This window comes from Paramormyrops kingsleyae, unplaced genomic scaffold, assembly GCF_048594095.1.
Source record: "Paramormyrops kingsleyae isolate MSU_618 unplaced genomic scaffold, PKINGS_0.4 ups55, whole genome shotgun sequence".
Taxonomy (NCBI): domain Eukaryota; kingdom Metazoa; phylum Chordata; class Actinopteri; order Osteoglossiformes; family Mormyridae; genus Paramormyrops; species Paramormyrops kingsleyae.
The window spans coordinates 184,912-202,667 of record NW_027325993.1 but is presented as its reverse complement, the minus strand read 5'-3'; the positions used below and the strand labels follow the sequence as shown (position 1 = coordinate 202,667).

Below are 17,756 nucleotides of genomic sequence, written 5' to 3'. Positions count from 1 at the left end.
CAAACATTATAGGGGGGCAGACAGGTCAGGAAGACAGGGGACTGTAGGAAAACTCAGAGAAACAGATTACGTGAGGAGAGTGGAGGTGAATAAAAAAAACAGCCCCCAGACTGTACTCCAGTAGGAAGTACAATATAGGAACAGAAAAAAAAACACCTCAGCAATAAGCACATAGTCACCACATCTCACAACACTAAAGTCGAGACTTGCAACAGGGTAGGGAAGGGAATCCAAATGAAGAACACAAATACAGGTAATGCTAATCATTTTGTAGTATAAATTAAGTATTTTTTAATGTGCTGTCTCTGCAGTTAACCATTTTTATTGTATTATATTGCATGTAGAGTGATGTGCTAGTTTAGAGTGTTGTTAGGTTTTATGTAGGAATAAGCAATGAAAATAGCCACAGTGGTGTGTGTGTGTGTGTTTGTGTGATACAGAAGGCTTCTTAATGAATTGCTGACGAGATATGCACTAACAGTTGAGGAAAAGACCAGAGTAGAAATTCTTCAACAAGAACAAGCCACAACATCCCGAATGGGAACACAAGCCAACCTTGACCGGAAGGCACGAATCTCTGTGCTCTTTACAGAGTTTGACCGATTCAAAGTCATGGTCGACATGTTCAGAGGTATCTTGTAGCAGGCTAACTTGTGTAGGTAAAAACTTTAGGCTAAATGTAATGAAAGTTAATAACAGTTGTTGTTTTTTACAAAGGGAACAGCCAGGTCTCTACTACAGCAATCATAACCAGCTTTAGAAGTTATGCAGAGTTATATAGAAGTGTTCAAATAAACAGCAGTTTATTGTTTAAAAAAAAGTGAATAAAGTGAAATTATTTTTAATCAGTATGTTATTTCCATATTTCAAATGTAATGGAAAGATTAGACATTCAATTCCAAGGCAAAAAATGTAAAATACTTTATTAAGTGTGCATTTTTTTTTACAGGAAATGAAGAGAAGGAATATTTATCTTAAGAAAAAAATATAGCAGTGTTGTGAATTTTTTCTTTTCTCTTCAGCCACAAACATTGACATACACTTAAAACATTTTAAAGATTTAACTGATGATAACATCTGATTATGATCTGATTAACATCTGACAAAAACAATGATTATGCACCAAAATATTACTTCAGTAATTTAAAGTTAAGTTAAATCTTGAAAAATGTCTTAAGTTTATGTCAAGTGTTTGAAAAATCTCAACATTGCAATTTTTTTATTTTTTTTTGGGAACAGATTCATATTCCGTTTCCTTTGCTTCCAGTAAAAAAAATTGCAGACCTGGTCAAATTCGTTAATAATTTGATTTGGAGTAATTTTTCCATTACATCTGATATATGGAAATAAAAGCTATTAAAAGTATTTATACTTTATTCACTTTTTTAAAACGCACTGCTATTTATTTGAACTGTATGCAACTTGTCTTTAATTCTGTTTTCTTGTTGGGTTTTTTTTACGCATGTGAAAATGTCAAATAAAAATAATTTTTTTTTTAATGTTTGCAGGCATACTTTCAACATTTCAGGGATTTTTGAAAAAAATGCAACATGAAAAACCAATGGCGCACTTGCTGCACGTGGAGATGGTGGCCCTAGTTCGAGAGCTCCTCAGCAAATTTATGAAGCTGGAAGCCATCCCACTGAGTGCAAAGGATATCATCAAGGTTGATGTCCGGAGTAAAGATTTGCAACTTTAAGACAAAAGGTTGTCTGTTGGAAGATACTGCTACTCTGCACTAAACAAGGCCCGTGTGGAGAGGCTGATATGGGTGAGAAACATTTACAACTCTCTCAGAGAAGGGTACATGAAGTCATCAGAGTTCCTTCTCAAAGACCTTCCTCTGGACAACAAGATAATCACCTCACTTTCTGCACTCACTCCCTCTCTGATTCAAGATGACTCCATCTGTGGGGCTTTTATCACATTAGGAGAGGCCTTGCCTAATGTGGTCGCACCAGAAGAGATTGGTCAGGTGGAGGAAGAGATACGGGCGTACCAAATAGAGGTGGACCTGGTAACGTGTGCCCAGAACTACATTGAAGAAGAAGGCCGAGTTCATGTAGATTGGTGGAGCAGAGTTGTATCCATGAAAAATCCAGAGAGAGGTGTGAGATTTCCCATTCTGGGTCAGCTGGTCAAAGCACTACTTAGCATTTTCACAGGCCCCCTGGTTGAGGGATCATTTAATCTCATGGGTGATATTCTTGAAGCAGACAGATGCTCCATGAATGTGGAAACTTATGAGAGCCTTGCAATTGTAAAATCCACGATTAAAGCAAGGAAGTGGACAGCATCGACAATGACAATAGACCAGCCATTAAGGTGGTCTTGCCTGTCATCGTATCAAACATATCAAAAACATCTGCAGAAAAAGAAAGAGGCACAACAGGCACAAAAGAAGAAAAGGGTGAATGAGGCAGCAAGGATTCGGCCATCACAGATGGCAAACAAACTCATACGGCAGGCCAGGAATATCGCTGGATCAGCCAAAGCCTCCTCTAGACGAGTCAAACACTCATCCTCGTCCACTGGACCATCCAGACCTTTTTCAACCTCCTCTGGACCAGCCAGACCCTCACCAACCTCCACTGGACCATCCAGACCTTTTTCAACCTCCTCTGGACCAGCCAGACCCTCAGCCTCCTCCTCTGGACCATTCAGACCATTTTCAACTTCCAATGGACCAGCCAAACTCTTTCTCTCTCCCTCTGGACCAGCCAAAGCCTCATCTTCATCCTCTGGACCAGCCAAAGCCTCATCTTCATCCTCAGGACCAGCCAAAGCATCATCTTCATCCTCTGGACCAGCCAAAGCCTCATCCTTATCTTCTGGACCAGACTCTTCTGGACTAGCCAAACTCTTTCTCCCTCCCTCTGGACCAGCCAAAGCCTCATCCTCATCATCTGGACCAGCCAAAGCCTCATCCTCCTCCACTGTACCATCTTCCATCTTCTGGTCCAAATGTCTTAAAAAGAAAGAGTTTGCAGGACTTTGCTTACAACCCAGAAAAAAAGAAAAAATAAGTGATAATGGCCTTGATTTCACTTCTAATCTTCAGTTTAGCAGTTCAGTTCTTTAGCACTTTGAGCACTTGTTATTTATGCACTTTAAGCACTTGCTATTGTTTAGCAGTTTTTTTTGTACTTTATTTTTGTTATTATTGTCAATATTTGAAGTAAGTCCTTCAAATAAAAAAGTCCCCCCCAAAAAAAAGTTCAACTGTACTGAAAAATAACGTTGCTTATGAATGTTGGCAAGTAAAAAAGTATTTGTACTTTGTGATCAAGTGCCATTCTTGGCACATCACACAACGACGAAATGCGTCCTCTGCATTTTAACCCATATGTGATATATTAGCTATATTATTTAGCTTCATTCTTAAAATAATAATACTAATACCAATAATAATAATAACAAAACCAAATGTAGCCAGGTCTATAAAGCTACCATAAGGCTTTGAAGCTATTATAGAGCGTAATTTGTAAAGAGGGAGACATGAACCTTACAATAAGTTGTGTATACCAAAGTGGGCAGCTGTCTCTTTAAGACGTTCCTGAGTGCCAAAAGGTAGGGTGGGAGTTTTTTTTTTCCGGCGGGTTTTTCTAGACGGAGGAAGGCGGGTAAAGAGAGCGGAAAGAGGGGTGAACGGCAACTTAGGGAAATAAACGTATATATCTACATATATATATTTGTGTAGATGTCAACGTTTAGAGCACTGTTTATTTTTTTTGGCCTAAGCATACAATTGCAGCAATTAGTGGATAGAAAGATTTTGGTGCAAGTGCTCTCTTTTGGATATCCTGGTAGGTCAATTTACCTGTTTGAAAATATAGATATAGGGATCATTAGTGTGAAGGAAAAACAGTCAGGATATGAATGTGAACCTTTGCTGATTGTGTGGTTGATTATTTTCTTTACTAATGTATCATTTTTTGTAGTTGTATGTAAAATGCTAAAGCTACCTATAAGGCTACTTGCTAATTGATCGGAATACGTTGACTGTGATATGGTGTTATTCAGTTTAGCCACCCTGTTAGTACCATTGCAGGTTGAAATGTTTATAATGTGCATATATAAGTATATACATGTATATGTGTATATTAATGTTATTCAGGAAATCTGTATAGTATCATAGTATGGCCTAATGTGAATCTGAGATTGCGCTGTATGTTAATGGATGATGGAAAAAAATATAATTTTGTGTGATGTTTAAGTAAGACATCTAACTCTCTGTACTTTGTGTGCAGACTGTTTTTTTGGATTTGATTCCGTTCCGAATTCAGTATTTTTTCGGCCAAGGAAGATCGCTTGTTTCACAGAGTCGCTCCCTCTGCGTTGAACTGCGCAATGTAACAAGTTTTTTGCAACTGGAGATTTTTTTCTTTCCCAGCGCTTTGTGAAGAAATCCTCCAGTGTTGCAACGGCATCCACCTCCCCAGTGGACACGGGGATCTCCAGCATGCTGCTGTTGCAGCAGAGGCAGGGTCCGAGTGGGCGGCAGTTTGGAAAAAGATTGCAGCCCTCGAAGACAAGGTTCCGGTCCGAGATCTCCATGCTTGCTGGTGCCCTGACTGACCCATATATATCCCGGAGTAGTTCGGAGACCACTGGGACTCCTTTTGTAGTCCCCACTTCAGCTCCAAGCTGTTTCCCGCCCCCTCCTCCTCCTCCTCATCCTCCACCGCCACCTCGTCCTCCTCCACCTGCTAGTATCCAGGGCCCCAAGCAGAGTCATCGTCAGGGAAGTGGCGCAGGACCCACCAAAGGCCCCAACATGGTGGATGTCCTGGCGGAGCTGCCCCGCATTAAACTGCACCCGGTGCTGAGATCGCCAGGTGGGACGCCAGTGCCAAGGAGGGGCTGACACAGGGGACGCCCATGGCCTCAAGAGGACATTACTTCCATCTTATCAAAGGCTCTGGCGGGTGTGGGCGGCCTCCTCTCTTGGGCCGCGGGCCGGGTGGTGCTTGGCTCTGCTGCGCCGTGGTGGGGCCCTGGCGGGCAGTCCGGGGGATCTTGGGACACTGGGGGCCTTCTAGGCGGATTGGGGGGTTCGGTTTGGGCTGGGCGGGGGGGCTCGCCGCCCGTCCTCCCTCTGCGGGCCTCCCTGTACGGGGGTTGGCGCCCCTTTAGTCCCTCGCGGGCTGCTTCCTGGGTTGGGCGGGTGGTTATCTCCGGGGCACATGGCCGTGGGCCCTTGTGCTGGGGGGGCGGCAGGGTGGCCTCGGTTGCCTGGTTTCTCCTGCCTTCGCCTTCGGCCTTGTGGGGGGGTGGGGTGCTGTCGCTTCCCCCGACGGCATCATATGCCAGCACATCCAATGACAAATCAGTTCACACCTACACTTACACATACATATAAGAATGGTTGAGCGATCAGTATCATTATTATTGTTACTTTTTAGCGTGTGTTATAGACATAGGAATTGAAATATACATGTATAAGGGTAGGATCACGTGTGTGTATGCTACATATATATATATATAATACCTATTTGTCACATTATTAATTATAATTATTATTACTGATGTTATAATGTTTGTTGTTTGATGTCCTTGTAATGAGTGTTATTTTTCTTATGGTTGTTTGTATTCTGTATTCCCCTACACTTCATTTTCTCCGTCCTACCTACATTATTAGTTTTATTTTTCCTGTATACCTCTGTTTCCTTTTTTTTTTTTTTTTTTCTTTTCTCTCCCCATGGTGATTAATGTCTGTTCTCGTTACGATTGTTGTTTCTGTATCCCCCGTTTTTTGTTTTTTTTTCCTTTCCTCCACGGGACGGGTGAGTTCGGAGCAGCCACACTCTTTGCTCTTGAATTTAGTGTAAAATAAAGTTGTCCTCCGAAGAGGGGGGGTGGTGGTGGGGAATTTTAAAAAGAAAGAAAAAAGGAAAGGGAAAAGAGAAAAAAAAATAAAAAAATCAAAGGCTCTGAAAAAGAAGTTCAGGCACCAGATCCACTCTGATGAGTAGGAGAAGCGGTCCTCTGAGCCCTTAAACTTTTTATACTTATATCATTTTTATACTTAAGACTTATATACTTTATATACTTAAACTTTATATACTTATACTTTATGTACTTATACACTCACCTAAAGGATTATTAGGAACACCATACTAATACGGTGTCTGACCCCCTTTCGCCTTCAGAACTGCCTTAATTCTACGTGGCATTGATTCAACAAGGTGCCGAAAGCATTCTTTAGAAATGTTGGCCCATATTGATAGGATAGCATCTTGCAGTTGATGGAGATTTGTGGGATGCACATCCAGGGCACGAAGCTCCCGTTCCACCACATCCCAAAGATGCTCTATTGGGTTGAGATCTGGTGACTGTGGGGGCCATTTAAGTACAGTGAACTCATTGTCATGTTCAAGAAACCAATTTGAAATGATTCGAGCTTTGTGACATGGTGCATTATCCTGCTGGAAGTAGCCATCAGAGGATGGGTACATGGTGGTCATAAAGGGATGGACATGGTCAGAAACAATGCTCAGGTAGGCCGTGGCATTTAAACGATGCCCAATTGGCACTAAGGGGCCTAAAGTGTACCAAGAAAACATCCCCCACACCATTACACCACCACCACCAGCCGGCACAGTGGTAACAAGGCATGATGGATCCATGTTCTCATTCTGTTTACTCTACCATTTGAATGTCTCAACAGAAATCGAGACTCATCAGACCAGGCAACATTTTTCCAGTCTTCAACTGTCCAATTTTGGTGAGCTTGTGCAAATTGTAGCCTCTTTTCCTATTTGTAGTGGAGATGAGTGGTACCCAGTGGGGTCTTCTGCTGTTGTAGCCCATCCGCCTCAAGGTTGTGCGTGTTGTGGCTTCACAAATGCTTTGCTGCATACCTCGGTTGTAACGAGTGGTTATTTCAGTCAAAGTTGCTCTTCTATCAGCTTGAATCAGTCGGCCCATTCTCCTCTGACCTCTAGCATCAACAAGGCATTTTCGCCCACGGGACTGCCGCATACTGGATGTTTTTCCCTTTTCACACCATTCTTTGTAAACCCTAGAAATGGTTGTGCGTGAAAATCCCAGTAACTGAGCAGATTGTGAAATGAGCAGATTGTGAAATACTCAGACCGGCCCGTCTGGCACCAACAACCATGCCGCGCTCAAAATTGATTAAATCACCTTTCTTTCCCATTCTGACATTCAGTTTGGAGTTCAGGAGATTGTCTTGACCAGGACCACACCCCTAAATGCATTGAAACAACTACCATGTGATTGGTTGATTAGATAATTGCATTAATGAGAAATTGAACAGGTGTTCCTAATAATCCTTTAGGTGAGTGTATACTTTATATGCTTATATTTATATACTTATATTTTGTGTACTGATTATATATACTTATTAATAAATAATATATTTTTATCACTATTATTTTTAAAAGAGTTGCTGATTTTGTAATACTGCTGCAGCATTCTCCACATGCTAATCACTGCCCCACATCGAATTGCCACTTTGATCAGCCATGAATCACTTCACTACCCCCTGTTGAATGTTGCATCGTATGTTGTTAGATATCTCGTAGTAGTATTGCAGTATTTATTTAAATTGAAAATGCTTAAAACAGATCAATTTCTCACAAACACATCTATTCATGAGTGATTTAAACGGCAAGGATGAAAATGATTAGGATTAGCTCTTGCCAAAATAGGGCTTGTAAACTTTTGTGGTACTCAGAATTAACCCAAACAACTATGACTCTATAATCCTCTATAATCACTCTCACTCTGTCACACTTGAATCAAACTCCAGGTCTCGCATGTAATGAGCAAAATTTTCTTCTTTATTCAGCAATTCAGCATAGTGTTCCAACCACACTCGGGGACAATGCGCAATGCACCCCGCACCCAGAAATCAGCAGGTTAATATACTATAAGACGAATTCCTCTATATGGACTTCTAAGTCCTGATTGGTTACCAAACATCTGCAAACCAGGTTTCGAACATACAACAAACATAATACGCCACCTCTATTGGTCTACTTCAAGGATGTTCAGTTTCCAATCCTCGTTAGGCCTAGGCCTCCTATGAGTCCCACACATAAGCCTGTCTATCCAGCCTAGGAAGGAGGGCAAAAACCCTAAACATTAGGGAAATTCCACTCCCAACCCAGCAAAAAGGTGCAACCCCTCCTTTGGTGTCCATGGCTGGCATGGCTCACAATGTTATCAGTAAGGGAAACCCCAACCCTATATTACCTAAATAAAGACTTCAGCGTAAACATATACAACCCTTATGGGTACATAACTTGCTTGTGTGTTCAAATGCTACCATACAACAAACTGCGTCTAGCATAGTATAGCAGTTACATTTCAAGGCTTCCTGCAGGTCCCCTTTCTCCCCCCGGCGATGTTCCCTTCAGCCCAGTTCTCCAAGATCTGTGGCCTGCAAAGCTGGTTCCGTGCAGGTGGCTGTGAGGCAAGGACACACGGCACCATCCCCAAAACAACAAAACCTGAGACACAAGAACAATCCCACAATGCCTCCCAACCCTGGCCTACCATCACTTTAAATTTCCCTTCCACACTTTGAAGTAATGTTAAACATATACTACATAATCCTGAAAAGGAGTGGTCACTAAAATTAAACAGCTCGCAGATCTTCACACTGCAAGAAATGCAAAGATGGAGAAAGCGAAGAACAGTTCACAGCCGGCTGGGCACATTGTCATCATCAAAGATTTTAAGCATGTTTATTTATATAGCACAATTCGGGCACAAGGCAATTCAAAGTGCTTTACAAAGACAAGGATACAATCAAATTAAAATGTCAAAATCACATTTCAAAGATAAGTAAAAGAAATAATAATGAAAATAAATAATTTTATTAATCAATTACAATGAACACATAATAATAAGAAAAAGCCAAAATAAATAAATAGCTAACTGAAAAGACGTCACATTTTAATGACAGAAAATGACTGGTGCTGCACTAGGAAACTCTGACCATGCAACAATTCATCTAATTCCAGCATACAGACAAAATCTGAAAACTGCTAAACCTGTCGTTACTAGAGTGAAACACTGAACATGTGGAGCAGTAGAGCAATTAAAATCATGCTTTGACTCGACAGACTGGAATGTTTTCAAAACTGCTACTAACAGCGTGGATGAATACACGGACACTGTAACATGGCACATAAGCTTCTGTGAGGACTCTCGCATTCCCAAAAAGTCTGTTGTCAGCTATAATAACTTTGCAATATTTGGGGTCACTCTTTAAAAATTGTACTTAGAGCACAAAGTTTATGTTTTATGAGAGAAGAGCCCAGATTAAAATGCACACAGTAATCAGCACCTTGTGCCAACATGAGTAAATAAGAATAATATTCCTATCAGGGGTTTTGCGAGGCTGAGACTGAAGCTTTACCCTTTGTTTCCGCTGAGAGACGTGCGGCGTGACTCATTTCCCCAGGCGTACAAATTATCTTAGATCGGCGTTCACGGTTTGAGATTCAGATCGAGCTCTAGGTAATTTTTTTCGAACTGGTTGGTTCGACTTTTAAGAAATTCGAGTTCTAATGAGTTCGAGAACTGAGGTACCGCTCTACTAATAAATACAAAACACAAAATACTGTACATGTATGAAGTAATTGCCAGTTTATTGGTAAAATATTTTTGTTAAAGCTTTTTAAATATTACATAATAATATAAGTGATATAAAAACCTGTGAGAATCCAACTACTATCTACAACTTCATAGAGTATGATACTCAATGCAGCCTCTGCAAATGTTTCCAGAATCTAGCCGGGGCAATTTCTTCTGATGTAGCAGCAGATCTCCATCATGATCTCCAAACTGCAGCTGACAGTGTGTGAGGAGCAGGAGAGAGATCTCTACTCAGTACCACTGTAATGAGAGACACTCACCTGTGAGCCCAGCAATGAGAAGAAACAGGAGCATCAGAGGATCCATACGTGTGTGTGTCACTGAGCCCAGATCTGTGGAGACTGACACTCACTTCCTCATCCTCTGTACCTTCACTGTCTCTGTCGTTTCTATTCTCACACACAGCAGGCAGAGTGAAGGGGGAGTGGACATTATAAACAGGAAGTGACAAAACCACAAGGCTGAATGTTTAGCACTTCAGCAAGACATAACATCCATCCATCCATCCATCCATCTTCTATACCTGCTTATTCTGTGCAGGATCCTGATGGCCCACAGTCTATCCTGGAAGCTATGGCATAAGGCCGGGAATAACCCAGGATGGGGCAGCAACCCACTGCAGGGCAAACACACCATTCACACACATGCACACTGTTAGGAATGGCTGAGGCCCGAGACTTCAGGAACCAGAGAAGGCCATGGAGTTCCAAAACGTGCAAAAATGTATTGTCCTTGTTCACAAAAGTGCACAAATACACTGTAGTATTAACAACAACAAAAATCTCAATCAAACAGGCTATACCCTAGCAGACCCTGGATCCATAACAACAATCTTTTAGCCCATTCTCCAGGGTTTATATAGATTTCTTAACCCCTCTCCTTAGGACAACTAATCTAACAATTATCATCCTCAAAACAATACATCCCACATACACAATTCTAAAACACACTATCCAAAACCACAATTTTATTCATAAAACCAACAAAGGCTAAAATATCAATTTTATTGTAATGTGCAAAAATCCCCTCCCCAACCACTTGGTTTAACCCAACAAATTGTGAACACCCTTCCCCTCCAAAATCACACAATTGTAATGGAAACACCCAGCTGGACAATCCTGGATCGAATCCATATCTACTACAAGGTAGAAGGAAAATACCAAAATATCATTTATAAGATATCCGCATCATGATCATCACTATGTTTAACTTAACATCGCGCCGACATCGGGGGAATATGGGCTCAAATGTTCGATGGTGATGTTTCTGCAACAGAGATGTTTGCCGATGGATTTTCAAGCACCGCGGAGATATAGTGCTAATGCATGTGTGCTCTCTGGGTACTTATATTACTTTAGTGTTGCTGCTGTGACAGTGCCAGACAATACAACTGTCTAATTGTACCTATTAGCGTACCTATAATATCACCCATTCATTGCGCCACGGTAAGGTCGGATGGCGTTACATCATAAACAGGAAATTAGGGGAACATGCTGCCTTTATCCATTAATATTTTCACGCAAGACAAAGGTAACGAGTCCGTTGAAATTTCAGTACCTTGCGTTTTTTAATTTGAAATGGTAATTAGTTACATTACTCCTTACAGACAAAAGTAGTGGAATTACAGTAACGCGTTACTACCAACATTGCTAGGTAGCTAATGCTAAGGTTAGCAGTGCAGCCTTATGCTACTTCCTCTCGCAAGATAAGACAGCGTTACTGTCACTGTGCAAATACAATAAGATGTCTTTGGAGCAAGCCTGTTAAGGATAAAACCACAAGTAAAATACAATATGAAATAAAAGAAATATTCACCAACAGTAAAGAAGAACAAAGATGAATAAAATACTGGTACTGGAAGCAAAGAAACCAGTAAAACATAGTCAGAGAAACATTGGAAAGCTCGGAACAGCTGCGAATGTGCCTCCATCATTGTTCATAATTCTTCAGTTGACGTTGCTACAGTGGAAGAGTGAAATGGCTGAAGATTAATTACAGCCCTGCTGCCTAACTGTCCGGGGGTCAGACAGAGCAGAAAATAAACCACCGCGGGAACCTTTCCATGAAAACTATTAATTAAAACCGATACCTGTACGAAAAACACAACATCGCAATAAGTGTATCGACATATCCCTAGATTCTTAGGAATATTAGCACTACACCAAAATTTCCAACTGTGCTAAATATTCAGTTGTAAATCAAAACCACAAGTGAGATAAGAACGTCTCCCGCTCATTCCCCTCCATCAAATCTTCCACTAACTGAATGGGTCGCTTAATTGTCGCTATGAATTCTGGGAGTCTGTGGAAGGTCACGACCGCAGCTCTCGCGTTACTTGCTACCAGGAAGAAATTGTGTATTCAATTACTGTAATAGCGACCTAATAATTTTAACAAACGATCAAATTGTATTTTTATATATATATTTATCAATTATACAGACACGACCTGTATTGTGTCATTCTACATCTTGTTTTGGATAATATATTTGTATTGCGTAAACATATTCGATATACAGCCCAGCCACAATTGGTTTCTTTGTCACCCGGAAACTTAGCAACTGTGTTGTGAGCGGATCTGCAGCGCTTTTCTCTTTTTAAACGTGTCTTCTAAATTTGCGGTGCTCCTATTATTTTTCCGCGCTTTTGTTTTTTTTTTTTTTTTTTTTTTTAACGTTTCTTAGTGGTTTATTTAAGTAATGCCAAATGTAACAAGTTTTGGGGATTTTAAGAACAATGTCAAATAAAGAACCATGATGTGAACACTGAGCACCCCAAATTCCAGGGAGGAAAAAAAATTCCACTTACTAAAACAAAGAAAATAAGAGAAATATGCATTATCGGTTAAAAGACTGTTCAAAGTAAATGACCATTTTCTTTAAACGCAACATTTACAGCATTCCAGCTGGTTCATTCCATTTAGGATCATTTCTACACAAAAAAAAGATTAAGCAAGTTGAAAACAGAAATGACTCCTGTGCTGATGCCCTATGGTATGAATCAGTGCACTTCCCGCTTATGATGGTATACAGGCAACATATCAGATTATCAATAATGTTTGACTGAGCCTCTGTGCAAGTCAGGTCAGGAGGAACTAAAATTATTAGTTACTGCCAGATATACATACAGATATACCTTTACAGATGCAATCACACTTGCAAACTGACCTCTTCTGAGGGTGCAGCTTTCAGCAGGCTGGATGTCATCTCCACGATGGTCTCCTGTGGCAGGTCGCCGAGGAAGCCGCTGCGTCCTGCCAGCAGCTTCAGGAGAGCATCCATGATGCTCCTCTGGGCCACTCCCGGGTGTTGCAGTGACAGCTGCGCCATGAGGGCGCCGAAGCCGTCCGCGATGGTGCGTCTGGGCACAAAGACGCCGGATGATGTGGGTGATTCCAGGACATTCACAAGCTTCTCCAGGGGCTGTGGAAGACCCTTAGCCATAACAGCAGGTGTGTCGCATACAGATCTGCAGGACTTTGAACTGCATGCTTGTTTCTGCAGGCCTATCCCTGTACCATCAGGGATCTGCTTGCCCTCGATGGGTTGTCCCTTAACCACATGACTGTTCAGGTTTTCGACTGCTCTTTCAGGAGCACTGGGAGCCAGGACTGATACAGTGGCCGTCCTGACATTCTTGAAGAAAATTGCTGTTTTAACACCGGATGGCTGATATTTTCCAAACTGGTCAACATTATTCTCAGTTGAGTCATTAGGGAGGTCTTTGACACCCAGGAAGTACTGATCCATTTTCTCCTCATGAAAAAATCCTTCCCCCTGGATCTCACTATCCTTTGCAGCTGCTGAGCTGTGGCTCTTCTCTCCCTCCTGTCTGGATTGATTTGTGCTAGATTCTGGTTCTGGTGCACCTGTGGTCCTAATCGGCAAAGCAAGATTCTTCCCAAATAGGTTACTATCTTGATGGGTGAATGCCTCCGTTTTTTCATTTAGTCCTTCCTTCAGGGAGGTGTTGATCCTGCACTCAAGACCCCCAGAGCTTTCAGTCAACATGGACTCTTCACAGAAGCATGATTCGTTTTCAGGAACAGACTTGATTCCCTCCGTGGGGATATAGCACCCCTCAGAGGCGATCTTCTGACAGTCCACGGACAAAGGGCGGAGTTGGTCCAGGGGCACTCCAGATAGGATGTTCTTCCTCATTTCTTGGTAGTTGTCCGCTAGGATCTGAAGAACTTCAATCATGCTCTCCGGCATAACATTTTTTCCCAGAAGAAAGCGGCTGCCTTCCAGTGAAGTGCAATAGCGCCCCCAGCAGTACTGCTGACACATTGCATGCTGCAGGGCCAAGAGGCTCAGTTCAGCCTGCACTGCCCTCTGGTGGCTACTACGCTCCTTCCCTTCGAAGCTTTTCAATTTATCTTTCAGTGTCCCTACTTCTGCTTCAACAAGCTTTAATCTGATGAATTCCTGTTTGAAATAGTCCAGGTCAGCCATATAGACATCTGTGATGGTGGATTTCTCAGCTGTAGACACTGCCAGCGTCTGGACATCCTGGTCCATTGTGGAGAGGTCTGTGCTGACAACGGCATCGCACAGTACAATCTGGCGTTCCAGGCTGCAGATTTTCTTCACTCTCGTACTCTGCCTGTCACTTGATGACATGACATTGCCCCTGAGGTCACCATTAATTTCTTCAGACTGGTTCATTGCCACCTTGCCATCCACAGCCTGGAATCGCTGGGATGTTACAGGCCCGCTGCTTCTTGCCTTGTCCTGGACAGTCCATGGAAAACAACCTTCACATGCAGACTGACTGGCTCCTTCTGTAAATTTTTGACCGAATCCAGCCTCTTCCACCGCACCAAAATCAGGATCTTGCAGATGCATCAGGTCTTCCATGTTCTCAGGATGACCTTTCTGCTCCGGGATCCACTGGAACACCTCCGCAGCACCATGAGCAAAAGACTGCTCTTTAATAACACCGGGATACTGCTTTTTTGGGTCATTTCCACTTTGGACAGTTCCTCGATGCTCAACATCCATCCACTTAGTAGAACTGTAGTCACATTGCTGACTGGTGGCCTTTCCTGCTCCATTCATCACGCTCTCATCCGAGCCGCAGAGATTTAGCTCCTTTTCAAAGGCGTTTGGAAGTAGGACCAGCTTCTTTTCTTCCACTGACAGAAAAGCCTCCTGCGGACCCTCCCTGGCTTTGCAGGACTGACTGCACATCCTGGCAGCAGAGGAAGCACTTGGTGTATAGCACCAGCAGCACTGAGAAGATCTGCAGTGAGAAGATTCAGGCAAGGCTGGAGTTTCTTCTGCTCTGTGCACTCCTCTGATTTCCTCTTTTATATAGACTACATCTCCCGTTACACCAAGCGCTGGGTGTTTCTGAAGAAAAACACGTAGACCTCCTTCCTCCTTTATGAGGTGTCGGTCTTCAACTGGAAGAGACAAGTACCAGTTCAGCAATTTCTGGTCAATCATTTCCAGCATTATTGGACCTTTTATCAAGTCATAGAGAGACCTGTGGATGAGAAACACCTTGGCTTCATTAGTAGATTGGGTTGCTTTGGGAAAAGCAGGAAAGCCTCTCCACGCTGCCACTGTCTGATTCACGTGGACGGACGGGGGCCACTGCAGAGCTCCAGCAGCGTGTCTGGACATCTCGGCGCAGTTCTCCAAATGAAGGGGCAATGTGGTCAGAAAAGGGATGTTATAATACGGATGCCACATGTTCTGGAAAAGTAAGGAGTCACACACAATATTGCGCACAACTATATATATATCGGCTAACTTTATAGCTACAATGTTTCTCAGTGCAAGATGAAATGCTGAAGGTTACAAACAGCCATAATCCGTCGTAGAAAATCTTCCGCGCTTTTGTTAATGTACATCGTGTGTGTTGTCATTTGGTTAAAGTGTTTGACGACTTTGCAGTGCGCTGACACTAATTGGCCACAGTACCATAGCAACCGCATCATAACAATTGTAGTTGCACTTCGAGTTAATTTGATTTGAACATTCAAAGCAGCTCAGATTTGCAGCTTCCCAGCGAGAGACAAGACGTGATCGAGATGTCTGCCCTGAACGCCACTGTGTGCCTCTGGAGAATCGACTGGCTCCTGCCAAATGGGGCAGTCAGTGTCCGGATTGCTCCGGAAGACATCCCCGGTTCAGTTAGCCATGGTAAGGACGGCAAAGTGATGCCCAGAATAGCTCAGCACTCGAAGAATGAAAGTCAGAATAGGGTTGGCTGGTCTTGTTGAATCTTGCAGTCTGTGATAACTATCTTATTTTGGAACTACATGTCTTAGGATACTAGATAATAAAATGGTTGACTTTTAGGCAAACGGTGATTTGTTACCATGAAGCAGTAAAAATACGGGGCTCTTTTCGGCATGTCTGTTGTATTGTATAATGAAATCAGTAAAATCTGTCGCTGTGATGTGTGGATGGATGAAGTTTTAACTTCTTTTTTTTTGACTGGCTATATTTACCATAATATAAGCTGCACAGAAATGGTCCTCATATTGTTTTAAAGCTATTGTCCAGCTCTATAGGTTGAACAAATAATATGCCATCCCCATACGAATAATTACCATGGGTTATTAAAGTATTAAAAATTCAATAACAAAACACCTGTATTTCAAAATTGATCAATTTTTTAAATAAATCTAGTAAATAATGTCATGAACATCTCCAGAAAATTTGGTCTTTGGTTTAAAAGTTAAATGTAAAAGTTAAATGTAAATATAAATATAAATGTTAAATTTAAATGTTAAATATAAATGTTAAATGTAGACTCTAAATGTTGAGAACATATGCAAATTAGCCACGCCCATCTGCATAGAAATGGGCGGTAACGACGAATTAGCTCGCTAAGTTAATTACTTTTACATTTAACATTTAGATTTATATTTACATTTAACTTTTACATTTAACATTTAGATATAACTTAACATTTAACATTTATATTTAACATTTATATTTACATTTAACTTTTATATTTACGTTTACATTTAACATTTATATTTGACATTTACATTTAATATTTATATATAGACATACCATTTCTATTTACATATGATGAACAATTGTGCAAATAATCTACACAGCAAAAAATATGATGATCCACAACACCATTGACTTCTAGCTAAATGTCAGAAAATTGCACTAAATGTTGAAAAAGTGGCAAGTACAAAAATGTTTCGTAACTTTACAAACGGCGCCCCATATGGTACAGGGTTATTATTTTTCATGACAACTTCAACTATTGCCAGAACTAGCTGTGGAGATATAATTTAAATTAAAACATTTCAAATTACTATCAAAATTGAATAAAAAGACAATATTGGCAAAGTAACTGGGAAAAAAGAGAATTAATGGCACAGTCAGAATAGTTTATTTTCCTCTTAAGTTTACACCTTTGACTAGACACTAGCCTACTAAAAAGGGCCTTCATTTGTCAAAAAGCCTGAACAAAACAAAAATAAATAAACTAGATTGGCTTTTATGCTACTAGGGCGAGGAAAGCATTTCAACATTGGTGTAATAATGCATAAGTTACATCAGTTTCCAGTGTGGTTTTTCGCTGTTGTTCTGCATATCAGGGAATCTGTGCACTAACTGGTGTGTTTTTATAAGTCAAGTTCCCCTGTTGAAACGCAGGCGGCCCGATTCAAGACCAGCGCATAAGTCTCCCAAGCTTGCGTTTCCTGTATCCAATAAGATGGCAGAATTTTTCTCAATGTGCAATACTGACTGCCAAGTGTGATATCTGTGATGTAGTTTTGTTGTAGAGTGACATAAGGATTCACTTTATTTAAATGTGCTGTCCCCTGTCTTTTTAACCCCAAAGGACGAACCAGCACCAGTGGTGGAGGCCATCGGAGGAAATGCCGCACTGGGCCGCCGGCACCCAGCTCCATGACCATGTCTGCCGCCACTGCGTCTACTCCCTCCCCGGTGGCAACCAGCAGGGGTCAGCAGGGCTCAGGACGCCGTAGAAATACGGTGGGAGGCCGGTCAGGACGTAGAAATTGGTGTAAAAAACAAAAGGGGCCATTTACAAAAAATGTACAGAATCTAGTACGCTTCAGTAACTGCAAATTGGGAAACCCGTTTGACTCAACCCAAGTGGGTGAGAAGATCCCGTGTGA

At 41.7% G+C, this 17,756-nt stretch overlaps 1 protein-coding gene across 1 annotated transcript; it reads right to left on the bottom strand.

Moving 5' to 3' along the window:
• Positions 1-12,300: 12,300 nt before the first annotated feature.
• On the bottom strand, positions 12,301-15,467 carry LOC140586412 (RNA-binding protein 44-like). Its single transcript, XM_072708256.1, has 3 exons — positions 15,444-15,467; positions 12,799-15,333; positions 12,301-12,562 (listed from the first exon to the last, which is right to left on the bottom strand). Exons 1-3 carry the CDS (start codon positions 15,447-15,449, stop codon positions 12,557-12,559), a joined length of 2,547 nt encoding a protein of 848 aa, XP_072564357.1. The 5' UTR covers positions 15,450-15,467; the 3' UTR covers positions 12,301-12,556.
• Positions 15,468-17,756: the final 2,289 nt, after the last annotated feature.